This window comes from Dipodomys ordii, unplaced genomic scaffold, assembly GCF_000151885.1.
Source record: "Dipodomys ordii isolate 6190 unplaced genomic scaffold, Dord_2.0 Scaffold14, whole genome shotgun sequence".
Classification (NCBI taxonomy): Eukaryota; Metazoa; Chordata; class Mammalia; order Rodentia; family Heteromyidae; genus Dipodomys; species Dipodomys ordii.
The window spans coordinates 2,848,429-2,864,255 of record NW_012267230.1 but is presented as its reverse complement, the minus strand read 5'-3'; the positions used below and the strand labels follow the sequence as shown (position 1 = coordinate 2,864,255).

At 49.3% G+C, this 15,827-nt stretch overlaps 1 protein-coding gene across 1 annotated transcript in view; it reads right to left on the bottom strand.

Annotated features, from left to right (window-relative positions):
- The window catches only part of Slc5a11 (solute carrier family 5 (sodium/inositol cotransporter), member 11), a 35,977-nt gene that overhangs the window by 10,149 nt on the left and 10,001 nt on the right, over window positions 1-15,827 (bottom strand). The window contains exons 2-10 of the mRNA XM_013011724.1: window positions 13,920-14,077; window positions 13,173-13,244; window positions 11,658-11,762; window positions 8,736-8,795; window positions 8,091-8,195; window positions 6,171-6,276; window positions 4,311-4,391; window positions 2,513-2,718; window positions 1,325-1,460 (exon numbers count right to left, since the gene is read on the bottom strand). Coding sequence (XP_012867178.1) covers window positions 1,325-1,460; window positions 2,513-2,718; window positions 4,311-4,391; window positions 6,171-6,276; window positions 8,091-8,195; window positions 8,736-8,795; window positions 11,658-11,762; window positions 13,173-13,244; window positions 13,920-14,054 — 1,006 coding nt within the window. The 5' untranslated portion in view covers window positions 14,055-14,077. The remainder of the gene's footprint in view (window positions 1-1,324; window positions 1,461-2,512; window positions 2,719-4,310; window positions 4,392-6,170; window positions 6,277-8,090; window positions 8,196-8,735; window positions 8,796-11,657; window positions 11,763-13,172; window positions 13,245-13,919; window positions 14,078-15,827) is intronic.

Below are 15,827 nucleotides of genomic sequence, written 5' to 3'. Positions count from 1 at the left end.
TTCCAGCTTTTTCTGCTTATGTGGTGCTGAGGAATCGAACCCAGGGCCTCAGGCATGCAAGGCAAGCGCTCTACCACTGAGCCACCTTCCCAGCCCCTTATTACCACCTTTTTACCAGTGAGGAAATAACAGCAGTAGGAGATGACATGATGGTGGGCAGGCCTCACAGCTGGTAAGTTAGCAGAGTGAGACTTAGACCGGGTCGTGCACTTTCCATCAGCATGCCACAGCTGCTGGACAGCGATCCTCACATACTTGTGGTTTCTCCTAGCTGTCTGCCCTCTTCCCTGGAGGCAGAGCCAGGGGGCCAGCATCTGACCGGCGGAGGTCGGCTTCCTGAGTTCAGCACCAAGGACAGCATCCCCTGTTCCTCGCCCTCCCTCCTCCCCAACTCCAGGGTACCAGTAACACACACACACACACACACACACACACACATACACACACCAAAAGCAAAGGTACTAGAAGAGCTGATATACCCTAGTGTTTGCTTTCAAAAGGAGGGGAGCCAGGCACTGGTGGCTCAGGCCTGTAACCCTAGCTACTAAGCAGGCTGAGATCTGAGGATCACGGTTCAAAGCCAGTCTAGACAGGAAAGTCTGTGACATTCTTATCTCCAATAAACCACCAGAAAACTGGAAGTGGTGCTGTGGCTCAAGTGGTAGAACTCTCGCCTTGAGCTGAAGAGCTGAGGGAGAGTGCTCAAGTCAGGAGTTCAAGCCCCATGACCAAACAAAAAAAAAAAAAAAGGAGGAGGGTATTGGTGGCTCACACTTATAATCCTACTTAGGAGGCTGAGATCTGAGGATCATGGTTTGAAGCCAGCCCAGGCAGGAAAGTCCATGAGACTCTTACCTCCAATTAACCATAAGAAAACCAGAAGTGATGCTATGGCTCAAGTGGTACAGCACTAGCCTTGAGCACCAAGAGGCTCAGGGACAGCACTCAGGCCTGGGGCGGGGGGTGGGGCTTGGAGTTGGATTTCCATTGGGCCCAAGTTATCAAACCACTGAGCTCAAACACGGAGGAATGAAAGAGCACAATTTTGTGCCATGGGGGTCCCAGGGAAACTATTTTGTGGTTCCCATAGGTTGTGGTATGGGACATGATATAATTAAGAACACACCTCCAATTTGCATCGCCTACGCTTGGCTTGTGCATGGAACTGTGTCGGGGAACAGCCTTGGAGCCTTTAGATGCCCAGATGGAGGAGACCTCTCTGCCCATCCTGAAGGAGGTAAGACCCTGGTGTCCTGCCCTCTGGGTAGGCAGAGATATGTCCAGAACCCTTCACAGAGTCTGAGGCTTGCACCGACCTGCTCACCTGGAAAGAGGACCCGGCTAACCATGCCCGGGAACACCATGATAAAAAGCGGAAGGATCTTGAGGTATGCAGCCATCAGAGAGCCTCCTTTGGCGTGGGACAGGTTCTTGGCAGCCAGAGACCTCTGGACGATCACCTGAAACATGGCGAGGGGGCTGGGATGCGGCTGGGCTTGGCATCTGGGTCGCTGTGGTTGGCTCTTGGTTTGCCTGGTTACTCTTTGAGAAATCTTTTTTTTTTTTTCTGTTCAAATTTCTTGTGTCAGTACTAGGGCTTGAACTCAGGCCCTTGAGCCACAGCTCTTCCCTCTCTCTCCCTCCCTCCCTGCCCCCACCTCTCTCTCTTGCTGGTTAATTGGAGATAAGAGTCTCATGGACTTTTCTGCCCAGGCTGGCTTAGAACCACAATCCTTGGATCTCAGACTCCTAAGTAGCTAGGATTACAAGCATGAGCCACCAGCACCTTCCTGAAGCATCTCTTTTCAATTCTCAGTCCCCGTAGTCTAAATGGGGCAACTGTGATTCTGTCTCCTTCCTTCTTCTTAATCCAAGGCTAGACCTAGCCAGTTGGAATTACCCACCATCTGAGTGGTGCCATGGTCAGACAAGGAAAAGAAGTCCAGTCAAAGCATTCAGTGACACTTATTCCTTGAAGAAGCCAGGCGCCAGTGGCTTGCTTCTGTAATCTGAGCTACTCCGGAAGCTGAGATCTAAGGATCGCAGTTCAAAGTCAGCCTGGGCCGGAAAATCCATGAGACTCTCATCTCCAATTAATCAGCTGACCACTGGAAGTGGTGCTGTGGCTGAATTGGTAGAGCGCTAGCCCTGAGCAAAAGAAACACAGAGATGTGCCCAAGCCCTGAGTTCAAGCCCCTAGGACTAGTAACACAAACATACAAAACATGCAGACCAACAGAGCTCTTTGTGCCCTTACTGGTTCTTTAACTGCCATCTGTAAAAATGGAACTAACTGGCAGTGATTGATTCAGAGGTATCCAGCAAGGAGGCAATAGTGATTATTGCCATTGGTGGATGAAATTAGGAGAAGCAGTTCAAGTAGATCAACAAAATAGAAGGGATGCGCCTTAGAGATTGGATGCCATGACAGAGAGCTGTCAGTCAAACAGACAGGAAACGTGGATAGCATGGGAGAGGTCTCCTGGGCATCCCTCAGCCAGCTGCCCTGTACCTGATCCGTGCACCAGTACCAGAGAGAGGGGATGGACATTCCAAAGAGAATTCCAGGCCACGGCAGATCCGACGTCACTGGGTCCCGGAAGATATGGAAGGCGTCTTCTCGGGGTAGCCCACAGCTGCTGTTCCCGCTGCGGTTGCTAGCCAGAGCCAAGAAATATTTCTCATTCAGGCCTTCTAGCCCACCGACCGCTGCAAAGCCTAGAATGCAGAGGGAGCCCTGAATCCTTTGTTAGGAACTCAGAGCGGCTCTCAACAAGCAAGGGGGTGGGGGGGAGGCTGGGTGGAGATGGATGAGGTCCTGTGTGGAACTAAGCTGCTAACAGAGATTGGTCCCTAGAGGATTCCTTTTTTGGGGGGCGGAGGCGGGGGTTGGTCCTGAGGCTTGAGCCTGGGCACTGTCTCTGAGCTCCATTTTGCTCAAGGCTAGCACTTTACCACTTGAACCACAGTGCCACTTCCAGCTTTTTCTGTTTATGTGCTATTGAGGAATCAAACCCAGGGTTTTATGTATGCTAGGCAAGCACTCTACCACTAAGCCACATTCCCAGCTTCCCCCCACCCCGCCCCCGACCCACTATGAGACTCTTATCTCCAATTAACCACTCAAAAACTGGAAATGGTGCTGTGGCTCAAAGTGGTAGAGTGTTAGCCTTGGGCAAAAAGAGCTCAGGGACAGTGCCCAGGCTCTGGGTTCAAGGCCCATGATGGACAAAAAAAAAAAAAAGAGCAGGGCTGGGAAGGTGGCTCAGTGGTAGAGCGCTTGCCTTGCATGCATGAGGCCCTGGGTTCCATTCCTCAGCACCACATAAGCAAAAAGAAAAAAGTTGGAAGTGGTGCTGTGGCTCAAGTGGTAGAGCGCTAGCCTTGAGCTGAAGAGCTGAGGGACAGCGCCCCGACCCAGAGTTCAAGCCCCATGACTGGACCCAAAAAAAAGAAAGAAAGAAAGAAAGGAAGGAAGGAAGAAAGAAAGAAAGAAGAAAGGAAGGAAGGAAGAAAGAAAGAAAAATAGAAAGAAAGAAAAAAAAAAGACCTAAGGGACATTGCTCAGGCTCTGAGTTCAAACCCTAGTCCTGCACATACCAAAAAAAAAAGTATGACCAACTTGAAGATTTTATTTTGTGGTAATAGGGGAACTAGGGTTATATTTTTGCTTATCAGTAGATCCATTCATTAAAAAAAAAAAAGCCAAGCACCAGTGGCTCACCCTGTAATCCTAGCTACTCAGGAGGCTGAGATCTAAGGATCACAATTCAAAGCCAGCCTAGGTAGGAAAGCCCATGAGACTCTTATCTCCAATTAACCACCAGAAAACCAGAAGTGGCGCTGTGGCTCAAGTAGTAGAGCGCTCACCTTGAACCAAAGAGCTGAAGGACAGTACCCAGATCCAGAGTTCCAGCCCCATGACTGACCAAAAAAAAAAAAAAAAAGACTAGGTGACATCCTTCAGAAAAGTTGAATACAGAATAAGCCTACCTTGGGCTGGGAAGGTGGCTCAGTGGTAGAGCACTTGCCTTGCATGCATGAGGCCCTGGGTTCAATTCCTCAGCACCACATAAGAAAAAAGAAAGCCAGAAGTGGCGCTGTGGCTCAAGTGGTAGAGCACTAGCCTTGAGCTGAAGAGCTGAGGGACAGTGCCCAGGCCCAGAGTTCGGGCTCCATGACCGAACCCAAAAACAAAACAAACAGACTAACCCTGCCTTAAGCAATACACCCAAAAGGAATCCTCAAGCAGTATCCTTAAGTTTGCTCATCATAGATAGGTGGTCGCCAGTGCCTGTGGCTTTACTTACTGTAGCCCATCAAGATGAGCGAGCCTATGAGCATGATCCCCGTCTGCAAAGCATCCGTGTAGATCACCGCCGCCAGCCCACCTGGAGGAAAGCAGGGAGGGAGAAGCTCTGAGACTGGGCTGCAGGGAAAACCTGAGTGGAGATTTCTTAGGGTTGATTGCTGGCCAAGATGGCCACAGGAACTCTTCCCTGTGTGAAGGGATGCTTTGCAACTTGACTTTGCTGTTACCTTTCAGGTGGAGGTGATGTTGCTTCCTCTACCACATGGGCTGGGTGGACCCTGTGACTTGTGTGGCTGAATAAAAAAAACATTCAACTTCTCACTTGCCGTTCCAAGCCTATCTCTCCAGGGGGCGCTGCAGCTTTGTCTCTTCCCCCAACACACACCCCACCCCTCACTACTTTCAATCCTATGGTGCCCTGAAGATAGCAGTTTTGTTTTGCTTTTTTATTTTATGTGTGTTGCTAGTGCTGATGTGTACATTTGGGGCCTGGGCACTGACCCTTAGCTTTTTTAATTCAAGGCTGGCACTCTACCACTGGAAACACATCTCCATTTCCAACTCCTGCCCTCAAAGGATCTCCAGTCTCCTGGGGGAAACAGATAGCCAAGACACATTGGCTGGCCCAACTAGCCTTCCTCCTCTACATTCTCTGGACCCACGGTTGCTGCTAGTTCCCGAACTCAGCCACAGGTCTTTGCACAGTAAAGAGCCTTTGCTTGTGTTCCCTGGCATTCCAGGGTATGTGGAACAAACACCAGGTCCTTTTTATTTCTCTAAGCCCCTCCCTTTTTCCAATCTTTCTCGGGCCACAGGACTACAGTACTGTCCAGCACCAAGCAAAGGGAACCATTCTTAACTTTGGTTTGTGTCAATGGCACCCCCTGGAGTTGAGGGCATGATCTGCATCATGATTTGTTCACTGGGCATCAGCAACCTCCACCACTTGTTTTGGGGAGTTTTCTTCTTTTGGGGGGGTTTGTCATAGCAAGGCAAAATTTATTTCTGCACAGAAGGGTACAACACTGGCAAGCAAGCACCCCCCCCTACGATTCTTTAGAAAAGTAAAACAAGCTTCTCATCCCTCAGACTTTTCAGTGGTCCTTCCCTCTGCCTGGAATTCCCTTCCTTTACACTTCTCATGTATCATCTACATTTGTTTGAGGCATCACTGTTGAGAGCCTTTAACTGAATAACTGAAAACTCTGTTAGGTTATCTATATGTAATATAACCTAATGTATATATAAATTAATGTGATATGTGTTGCACACTATATACTATCACCTATTATATATATAACCTAATTATATATGTAGGGTGATATATATCACACAGTTGTACAGATGTACGTGTGCATATATATAAACAGATACATTTGTGCAAAGAATTATACCGAGAACTCAGAAACTGGAGCATGAAAGGCTAGATATTTAAAAATATCTGTTACTTGTTGAGTCCCTACTATGTGCTAGACACTCTTCTAGGGTATAATCCAAAGCTGCCAAATTGCAGGCTCCAGAATCACAATAATTTTCCCGGTTTGCATTAGGTTTGCATCATGTGAATGCACATGCTGCTGCACTAAGCAGATCCTCAGTAAATAGTTCTGGAATACATCCATGGGAAAAAACATGGCACCATTGTGGTGCACCAAAAACAAACAAACAAAAAACCCTCTCTTATCAGATAATCCTCTTCCTATGGCTTGGAAAAGTCTTGCTATCTGGGACAATGGAAAGAGTTTTGTAAAAACATGGTCTTGGCATCCCAGACTATCAGGAGATAAACTGGGAGAAGGTGGAATGGCCCACAGACCCTGCTCACCACCTGCCCCAGATACCTCCTGCTCAGTCATACCTGCCACAGTGTATAGAGCTGTGATGGCCAATAACCCCACTATGGCCAGGTACAGATCCAGGCGCAAAGATTGCTGAATGAAGATGGCGCCTGCATACATATCCACCTGTGGAGACATGAAATGGATGGATGGATGTGTAGGTAGATAGATGGGATGGATGGGTATGTAGGTAGGTGAGTGGATGGATGGAAGTGTGTATGTAGATGGATGAATACATGGATGGATGGATGGAAGGATGGACTGATGGATGAAGGGAGGGTGGGAGAGAGGGAGGGACAGATGAATGGACAGCTGGATAGGTGGATATATGGAGGGAGGGACAAATAGATGGATGGATGGGTAGATGGAAGTGGATGGGCAAATGCACTGATGGATAGATGACTGATGAATGGATAGATGATGGATAGACAGATGGATGGGTGGACATATGGACAGATGGATAGATGGATGCATGGATGGGTGGGTGGATGGATGCATGGATGGAAGGATGAATGGATGGACAGATGGATGGACAGACAGACAGATGGACAGGTGGATGGATGGATGGATGGATGGATGGGTGGATGGATGGACGGATGGATGGATGGATTGTGGATGGATGGATGAATGGAGGTGGATGAGTGGATGGAGAGATGGATGGATGGATGGAAGGATAGATAGATGGAGGGATAGATGAGTGGATATGTTGATGGATGGACAGATGGATGGATGGATAGTGGGTGGGTGGATGGAGGGACAGGTGGATGGGATCGATAGATCAATGGATGGATTGATGGATGGATGGAAAGATGGACAGATGGATGGACAGATGGATAGGTGGACAGACAGACAGATGATGGATGGATAGATACAAACAGAGGGACAGATGGATGGAGAGACAGATGGATGGTCACATGGATGGATGGACGTATAGATGGATGGATGGAAGGATGAATGGATGGATGGAGGAATGGTGAGACAGATGGATGGGTGGATGGGCAGATGGATGGATGGATAGACAGATATATGAATATTTCTAGCAGCTCTCCAGAACCAAGCCCTTGCCCAGATTCTGACAAATACAGAAGACCCATATATTGTCCTTCCTGCTTCCATCTTATCCTAGATCCTAGATCAGGCGTCTCAAACTGGAGTCCTATGGACAAAGAGGTTTGAAAGTCTTGCCTTGGGCTAAGGCAATGACCTCCTCAGTGATCATCTAGCTTCTGTACAGTTCTTCCTGCATTCCTCCTCCTGTGACCAGTGTGGTCACGTCTCTCCTCCCCACATGGGGGTACCCTCCCCCACCCTCTCTCCAGGTCCTGGGCTCTCTCCCTTAGCTTTTTCTCTCAGGGCTGACACTCTACCACTTGAACCCCACCTCCACTTGAACATAAGAGTCTCCTAGACATTCCCACCCAGGCTGGCTTCGAAGCACGATCCTCAGATCTCAGCCTCCTGAGTAACTAGGATGACAGGCGTGAGTCACCAGCATCCTGCAATGTCTGTGCTCTGAGTCTGTGGTGCAGTGTCAGCCATCAGTGTTTGCAGAGTGGACTTCCTTCGGACCCCCTCTCACAGGGGACAAGCTCCACCACATTGCTCACGGTGGCACCAGCCAGGCCTTCGCCAGGCACATGCTGAATGGAGTATGGTGTATCTGGCCTTTATCACGCTCCTGGAGATCAGCCTGATCTGAGAAAGAAGCTTGCAATCCACCCAGCAGCTGGCTGGGGGCAGGGCAGAGCGCCCTTCCCCTGCCTCCCCTTCCTCTCAATGGTCTCTGCCATGCATCTCTTCTCTCTGGACCCCTCCATCTTCCTCTAACCATCCTGAACCCACCCAAGAGCAGGTGAAGAAGAGACGCTTTGTGGGCAAAGCTCTGTAAGTTACTTCTCCCCATGCTGCAGGCAGGCGGCCGGGCCGGGTCCCTGCCTTACCGAGATCTTGGTGAAGATGTAGATGAACAGATAGAGTACAGCCAGGGTGATGGAGATCCGGCAGCCCCCGAAGCGTCTCTGTAGGTACTCCGGCATCGTGGTCACCTAGCGGCAGAGGGGAGGTGACGTCACCCAGGTGGCTGTGGACACGTGACCCCTGCAGCCCCCTCCTCCTCCTCCCCGAACTTGGATTAGCTTCAGGAAAAAAGAAGGAGAAAGCTGGGCACTAGTGGCTCACGCCTGAAATCCTAGCTACTCAGGAGGCTGAGATCTGAGGATCGGGGTTCAAAGCCAGCCCAGGTGGGAAAAACCTGTGAGACCCTTATCTCCAATGAACCACTAAAACAGAAGCTGAGATGTGGCTTAAGTGGTACAGCACCAGCCTTGAACGGTAAAGTTCAGGCCCTGAGTTCAAGCCCCAGGACAGGCACAGATATACGCAAGAAAGTCTTGCAAGTCAGCTCTTCCTCAGCCCCCCCTTGGGTAGGGAGTTGGCTAAAGCTGTTCAGAATGAGGTTCCCTGAGTCTCACCTGTGCTCCATCCCTCCCCTGAGCTGGGACCTGTCAGCGCCATCTGCTGGATGTTCCTGGGCAGAAGAAAGGGCTGGCCCTTCATGTCAGAGCACCCTGAGTCCTCAGGCTTACCTGGCCAGCGATGTAGATAGGGAGAAATATCCAGGCCAGCATCAGCACAGAAAATAAGCCCTGCCAGGGAAAAGATAGAGCTGAGTTTCCCATTTGGACTTCCCTGTAGCACCCTGAGACAACCTGACCTGAAGTCCAGCTGCTTTAGTTTCTTACTTGCTGCGTGGCTCATTATCCCTGGCCTTTCCGGTTTGGTTTTGTTTTTAAACGTGAGAAGAAGAGACCGTAAATGTGGCAGATTATACCTATGGTACTAATCGGGAAGCTCTGAGCTCACTTACGCTCAGAGTTCAAGGCTACACTGGGCAACATAGTAAGAGACTTCTATGTGTGCCTAGCCTCATGTAGACATGAAGCCCAGAGAGGTCCAAGGATGTGTCCATTATGTGTATGTTGGTGATGAGAACCCAGGCTCTGTGGCTCAGGTCTATACTTGGATCTCCTGACGTGAGTGTCTAACACACTTATGTCTCAACCCAGCATCCCTGTGAGTCATTATGAAGGTGGGGACTATAACCCACAGGAATTCCCTTCCTGACAGGCCCCTGCTAGGTCCTTTCCCTCACGCACCCCAGGGGAGCCAAAAAGCTAGTCTTCACTGAGTTACTTCATCTGGTGGATGGTCAATAGCTGTCCAAGTGTACAGATGCCGGATACCTATGAAGCATGCCTGTAATCCCAGCTACTCGGGAGGCTGAGATCTGAATGAAGATTTTCATTCAAAGTCAGCCCTGGCAGGAAAATGAGACTCTTATCTGCAATTAGCTAGCAGAAAGCCAAAAGTGGAACTGTGGCTCAAATGGTAGAGCAACAGCCTTAAGTGAAAAAGCTGAGCAACAGCGTGAAGTCCAGAGTCAAGTCCTGTTACTGACACCAAAAGCCTTACGTTCACTTTTATAAAAGGTGCCCTTGGCTGGGTGCTGGTGGCATGCATCTGTAATCCCAGCTCCTCAGGAGGCTGAGATCTGAGGATCATGACTCAAAGCCAGCCTGATGTGAAAGTCTATGAGACTCTTCCCCCCTCCCCCAGTCCTGGGGCTTGAACTCAGGGCCTGGGCACTGTTCTTGAGCTGTTTTTGCTCACAGCTAGCACTCTACCACTTGAGCCACAGCACCACTTCTGGCTTTTTCTGTTTATATAGTACTGAGGAATGGAACCCAGGGCTTCATGTGTGCTAGGCAAGCACTCTACCACTAAGCCACCTTCTTAGCCCTGTGAGACTCTATCTCCAATAAACTACTAAAAAAGCCAGAAGTGGAGCTGGGGCTCAAGTGGTAGAGTGCTAGCCTTGAGCACAGAAGCTCAAGGACAGTACCCAGGCCCTGAGTTCAAGCCCCAGGACTGGCACCAAAAATGAAAACAAAAAGAAAAAAAGAAAAAAGTGCCTCCATGTATTGAAAGTGTAGGCCATCCACAGACCTTCCCTACCATCTACTCCTGGACAGAGGCTATGCAAGGTTGGCTCACACCTGTAATCCTAGCTACTCAGGAGACTGGGGTATAAGGATCTTCGTTGAAAGCCACCCCAGGAAAGACAAACCTGAAAGACTTTTTTTTAGGTCTGTCCCGAGGCTTGAACTCAGGGCCTGGACCCTCTCCCTGAGTTTTTTGCTCAAAGCTTGCACTCCACTACTTCAAGCCACAGTGACACTTCAGGTCTGGGGGTGGTTAATTGGAGAGAAAAATCTTACAGACTTTCCTGTCCAGGTTGGCTTTGAACCCCGATCCTCAGATCTCAGCTGCCTGGGTAGCTAGGATGACAGGTGTGAACCACCAACCAGTGCCTGGCCTGATTCTTTTTTTTTTTTTTTTTTTTTGGTCAGTCATGGGACTTGAACTCTGGGCTTGGACACTGTCCCTGCGTTCTTCAGCTCAAGGCTAGTGCTCTACCGCTTGAGTCACAGTGCCACGTCCAGTTTTCCAGTGGCTTACTGGAGTTAAGAGTCTCCCAGGGAGCTGGGAAGGTGGCTCAGCGGTAGAGTGCATGCCTTGCAAGCATGAGGCCCTGGGTTTGATCCCTCAGCACCACATAAACAGAAAAAGCCAGAAGTGGTGCTGTGGCTCAAGTGGTAGAGCGCTAGCCTTGAGCTGGAGAGCTGAGGGACATGACCCAGGCCCAGAGTTCAGGCCCCATGACTGGCAAAAAAAAAAGAGTCTCACGGACTTTCCTGACCAGGCTGGCTTTGAACCGTGATCTTCAGATCTCAGTCTCCTGAGTAGCTGGGATTACAGGCGTGAGCCACTGGTGCCCGACTTCTGAGAGATTTTTTTTTTTTTGTTCCGGTTGTGGGGCCTGAACTCTGGGCCTGGGTGCTGTCCCTCAGCTCTTCAGCTCAAGGCTAGCGCTCTCCATTTGAGCCACAGCGCCACTTCCGGCTTTTTTTTTCTTTTTGCTGATGTGGTGCTGAGGAATCGAACCCAGGGCCTCAGGCATGCAAGGCAAGTACTCTACCACTGGGCCAACTTCCCAGCCCCTCTGAGAGATTTTTTAACTCCAGTTTTTTAGCAAAATATCCAGAAGTAGAGGGATGGCTCAAAAGGTAAAGAACCAGCCCTGCCAGGTGCTGATGGCTCACGCCTTTAATCCTAGCTACTCAGGAGGCTGAGATCTGAGGATCACAGTTCAAAGCCAGCCCAGTCAGGAAAGTCCATGAGACTCTTATCTCCAATGAACCACCAGAAAACCAGAAGTGGCGCTGTGGCTCAAGTGGTAGAACGGTTGCCTTGAGCTGAAGAGCTCAGAGACAGCACCCAGGTCCGGAGTTCAAGCCCCATGATGGACAAAAAAAAAAAAAGAACCAGCCTTGAGTAAAATAGCTAAGTGAGAATGCAAGGCCATGAGTTCAAGTCCCAATACAGGCACAAAGCACACATACCGCCAGATGGAGGTGACATGTTTGTGTCTGGGGTAAAATACTTACGTTAAGCTCATAAGCAGTGACAGAAATGCCCACAGCAGCTCCTGACCCTGCCAGACCAATGAAGTGTCCGCTTCCAACATTGCTGGCAAACAAGGATGCGCCCACCTGTGGGAAGATGGAGGGGTCAGATCACGGAGGTCTGGGGTACCTGGTTCCACACCCCAAGTCTTTCCAGAGGGATCCAGATGGATAGAGAAAGAAAGCAAAACTATTCTGCCCTGTCTATATGCAACATTTCTGGGGTAAAGGCTCATAGGGGCTACAGAAAATCCTTCATGAAGCCAGGCATGGTGGCTCATACCTGTCATCCTACCTACTCAGGAAACTGGATCTGAGGATCGTGGTTCAAAGCCAACCTGGGCAGGAAAGTCCACAGAACTCTCTTTTTTTGGGGGGTGGCCAGTCATGGGGCCTGAACTCTGGGCCTGGGCGCTGTCCTCAGCTCTTCAGCTCAAGGCTAGCGCTCTACCCCTTGAGCCACAGAGCCACTTCCGGCTTTTTTCTTTTTGCTTATGTGGTGCTGAGGAATGGAACCCAGGGCCTCATGCAAGCAAGGCAAGCGCTCTACCACTGAGCCACCTTCCCAGCCCAGGACTCTCTTTTTTATGGGGGCGGGGCAGTCGTGGGGCCTGGACTCTGATCTGTCCCTCAGCTCTTCAGCTCAGTTAGCGCTCTACCATTTGAGCCACAGTGCCACTTCTGGCTTTTTCTGCTTATGTGGTGCTGAGGAATTGAACCCAGGGCCTCATGCATGCAAGGCAAGCACTCTACCACCGAGCCACCTTCCCAGCCCCCACAAGACTCTTATCTCCAATTTACCACCCCTAACCCAGAAATGGAGCTGTGACTCAAGAAAGTGGTAGAGCACTAGTCTTGAGCACAAAAGCTCAGGGACAGTGCCCAGGCCCTGAGTTCAAGCCCCATGACTGACAAAAAAAATCCTTCATGAGCCAGCATTAGTGGCTCATGCCTATAATCCTAGCTTCCCACGAGGCTGAGATGTGATGATCAAGAGTCAAAGCCAGCACAGGCAGGAAAGTCTGTGAGACTATTTTCTCTAATTAACTGCCAAAAAGCCAGGAGTGGAAGTAGATGTAGCTTAAGTAGTAGAATGTTAAGTGTGAGCAGTGTTAAAGGACAGCATCCAGGCCCTGAGTTCAAGCCTCAGTTCAGGCACATAGATGTTAACATTTAAAAAAATGCTTCATGATGCAAATGAGTGTGCTGCTTCTCAGCTCTGCTTCTAACTGCCCAGGAGCCAGTTCTCTAGGTAGAACATGAAAAGGACAAGTCTGCCCTCCTGTGGCTCAGTTGATCACGTGGCTCAAGGTGGACCAATGATATTCCACATTCCACATCCCATCACCCCCCCCAGCAATTGGGAAAGTGGGAGAACAGTGTGGGACAAGGGCTCAGTGTCAGGAACATGCTCATCCCAGCCAGTCTGGGAAGAGAGAGGAGAACGAGAGAGACAAGAAGAGAGAGAGACTCAGCTCTGAGCCACACAGCACTTACCGGCCACCACACCATGTCCCCTCCAGCCAAAAAGTAGCCTTTCACAGTGTCTCTTTTGGTCTTCACTGTGGACTGAAACAAAGAACAGAGAAACTTGAGCAATGAGGGCCTCCCAAAGAGGCCTGGTCCCGAACTGCAAGCTGGGAAAACAGCAGGCCAGATTCTGATGTCAAATACATTTTGTCTGCCCCACAAGTCTTAAGAAATTTTAACATGACTAGTGTGTGTGTGTGTGTGTGTGTGTGTGTGTGTGTGTGTGTGTGTGTGTGTGTGTGTATCCTGGGTCTTGAGCTCAGGGACAGTGCCCAGTCCCTTCTGGCTTTTCGTTGGTTAAGTGGAGATAAGAATCGCATGGACAGCCAGGCCCTGCTGACTCAAACCTGTCATCCTAGCTACTCAGGAGGCTGAGATTTGAGGATCCCAGTTCAAAGCCAACCCAGGCAGGAAAGATTCTTATCTCCAATAAATTATGCAGAAAAGGCTGGAAGTGGTGCTATGGCTCAAGTGGTAGAGCACTAGCCTTGAGCAAAAGAAGCTCAGGTACAGCACCTGGGCCCTGAGTTCAAACCCCATGACCAAGAATAAAAAAGAAAGAAAGAAAGAAAGAAAGAAAGAAAGAAAGAAAGAAAGAAAGAAAGAAAGAAAGAAAGAAAGAGAAAGAAAGAAAAAAGGAAGGAAGGAAGGAAAGAAAGAAAGATAGATTTGCTCTAGGCTTCTCCTCCCCCTTCCCACCCCCACTTGGCTTACCCATAGTCCAACAGCCAGGACAAAGAGGAAGTAAAGAACCAGCACAGCAATGTCGCCTGGCTCCAGGCTCTTCCTGGGAAATGCCTCCAGTGCATCTGACTGTGGAGGCTCCGAACTGCTGGTGACTCTCTCCATGGTGCTGAAGGAATCTACCAATCCTGGGAAAGTAAAAATACTGGTTAGATGTCAGATCCTAGATCTTCCTCTTCTCACCCTCTGCAGCTGTCTCCCTGGAGCATCTGAGAAAGAGGATCCACACAGAGGGGTGTGTGGTGTACACAGAACTTCAGGAAGACAGAGTCACTATTCATTTATCCACTCACCCACTCACTTACCTGTTCATCCAGCCATTTATCCACTCACTCATCCATCCACCCATCCAACCAACCAACCATCCATCCAACTCATCCATCTACTCATTTATCCTTTCTTTCATCTATTCATACATCCATTCATCCACTCATTCATCCATTCATTCATCTGTCCAACCAAACATCCACACATGCCAGTCATCCACCCACCATCTATCTACTCATCCACTCACTCGTCCACTCATTCATCTATACAACCAACCATCCATCCATCTCATCCATCTACTCATTCTTTCATCCTTTCCTTCATCTATTCACTCATCCATTCATTTACTCATTCATCTATCTATTCATCCATTCATCCACTCAACAAAGCCACATCACATCCTTGTCTGATTTTTTTTTTTTTTGGTTGGTCATGGAGCTTGAACTCTGGGCCTGAGCCCTGTTCCTCAGCTTCTCAGCTCAAGGCTAGCACTCTACCACTTAAACCACAGCACCACTTCCAGCTTTTTCTGTTTATGTGGTGCTGAGGAATCAAACCCAGGGCCTCAAGCATGCAAGGCAAGCACTCTACCACTGAGCCACGTTCCCAGCCCCTTGGCTGATTTTTTTTAAATACTCACTTGGAAAAACAAACAATAAACAAGTTTTTGGTGGCACTGGGGTTTGAACTCAGGGCCTCATATTTTCTTTTTTTTTTTTTTTCTTTTTGGGTCCGGTCGTGGGCCCTGAACTCTGGGCCTGCGCGCTGTCCCTCAGCTCTTCAGCTCAAGGCTAGCGCTCTACCACTTGAACCACAGCGCCACTTCCGGCTTTTTTCTTATGTGGTGCTGAGGAATCGAACCCAGGGCCTCAGGCATGCAAGGCAAGCGCTCTACCACTGAGCCACCTTCCCAGCCTGGCCTCATATTTTCAAGAAAGGTGTTCTAGCACCTGTGCCATCGTCCAGTCCTTTTTGCTTTAGTTATATTTCGGATAAACTCTTGTATTTTTTTAAGCAGGCCAGTCTCAGTCTGAAATCCTCCCATCTTTGCTTCCCGGGTAGTTGGGATTTCACTGGTGCCCAGCTTGATTGGTGGCTTTGATGCAAAAGTAAGCGGAAGAAGGGAGGAGAAAAGGAGACCAGCTAAACAGTATCAAGTGGTCACAGCCCCATCTCACCTCCTGCAACACAGGAATGAGTAGCAGAAGTCAGATTCCCACTCAGTTCACCGCCACTTGGGCCTCTGTCGGGTCTAGTGGGTTTTAGATTTTGTGTGTGCAGTTTACTACTGTTTTTGTTTTAAGAGGCTGTTAACTTCAAATATCTAGATCTGAAGGGCGAGCTCATTAACTAGTTGTATTCCTGGACCTTTTGACATTAAAACTGATACAAAAAAGAAGGAAAGAAGGAAGAAAGAAAGAAAAAAGGAAGGAAGGAAGGAAGAAGGGAAGGAAGGAAGGATGGAAGAAAAGGAGGAAGGAAGGAAGGAAGGAAGAAGGGAAGGAAGGAAGGATGGAAGAAAAGGAGGAAGGAAGGAAGAAAGGAAGGAGGGAAGGAAGGAAGGAAGGAAGGAAGGAAGGAAGGAAGGAAGGAAGGAAGGAAGGAAGGAAG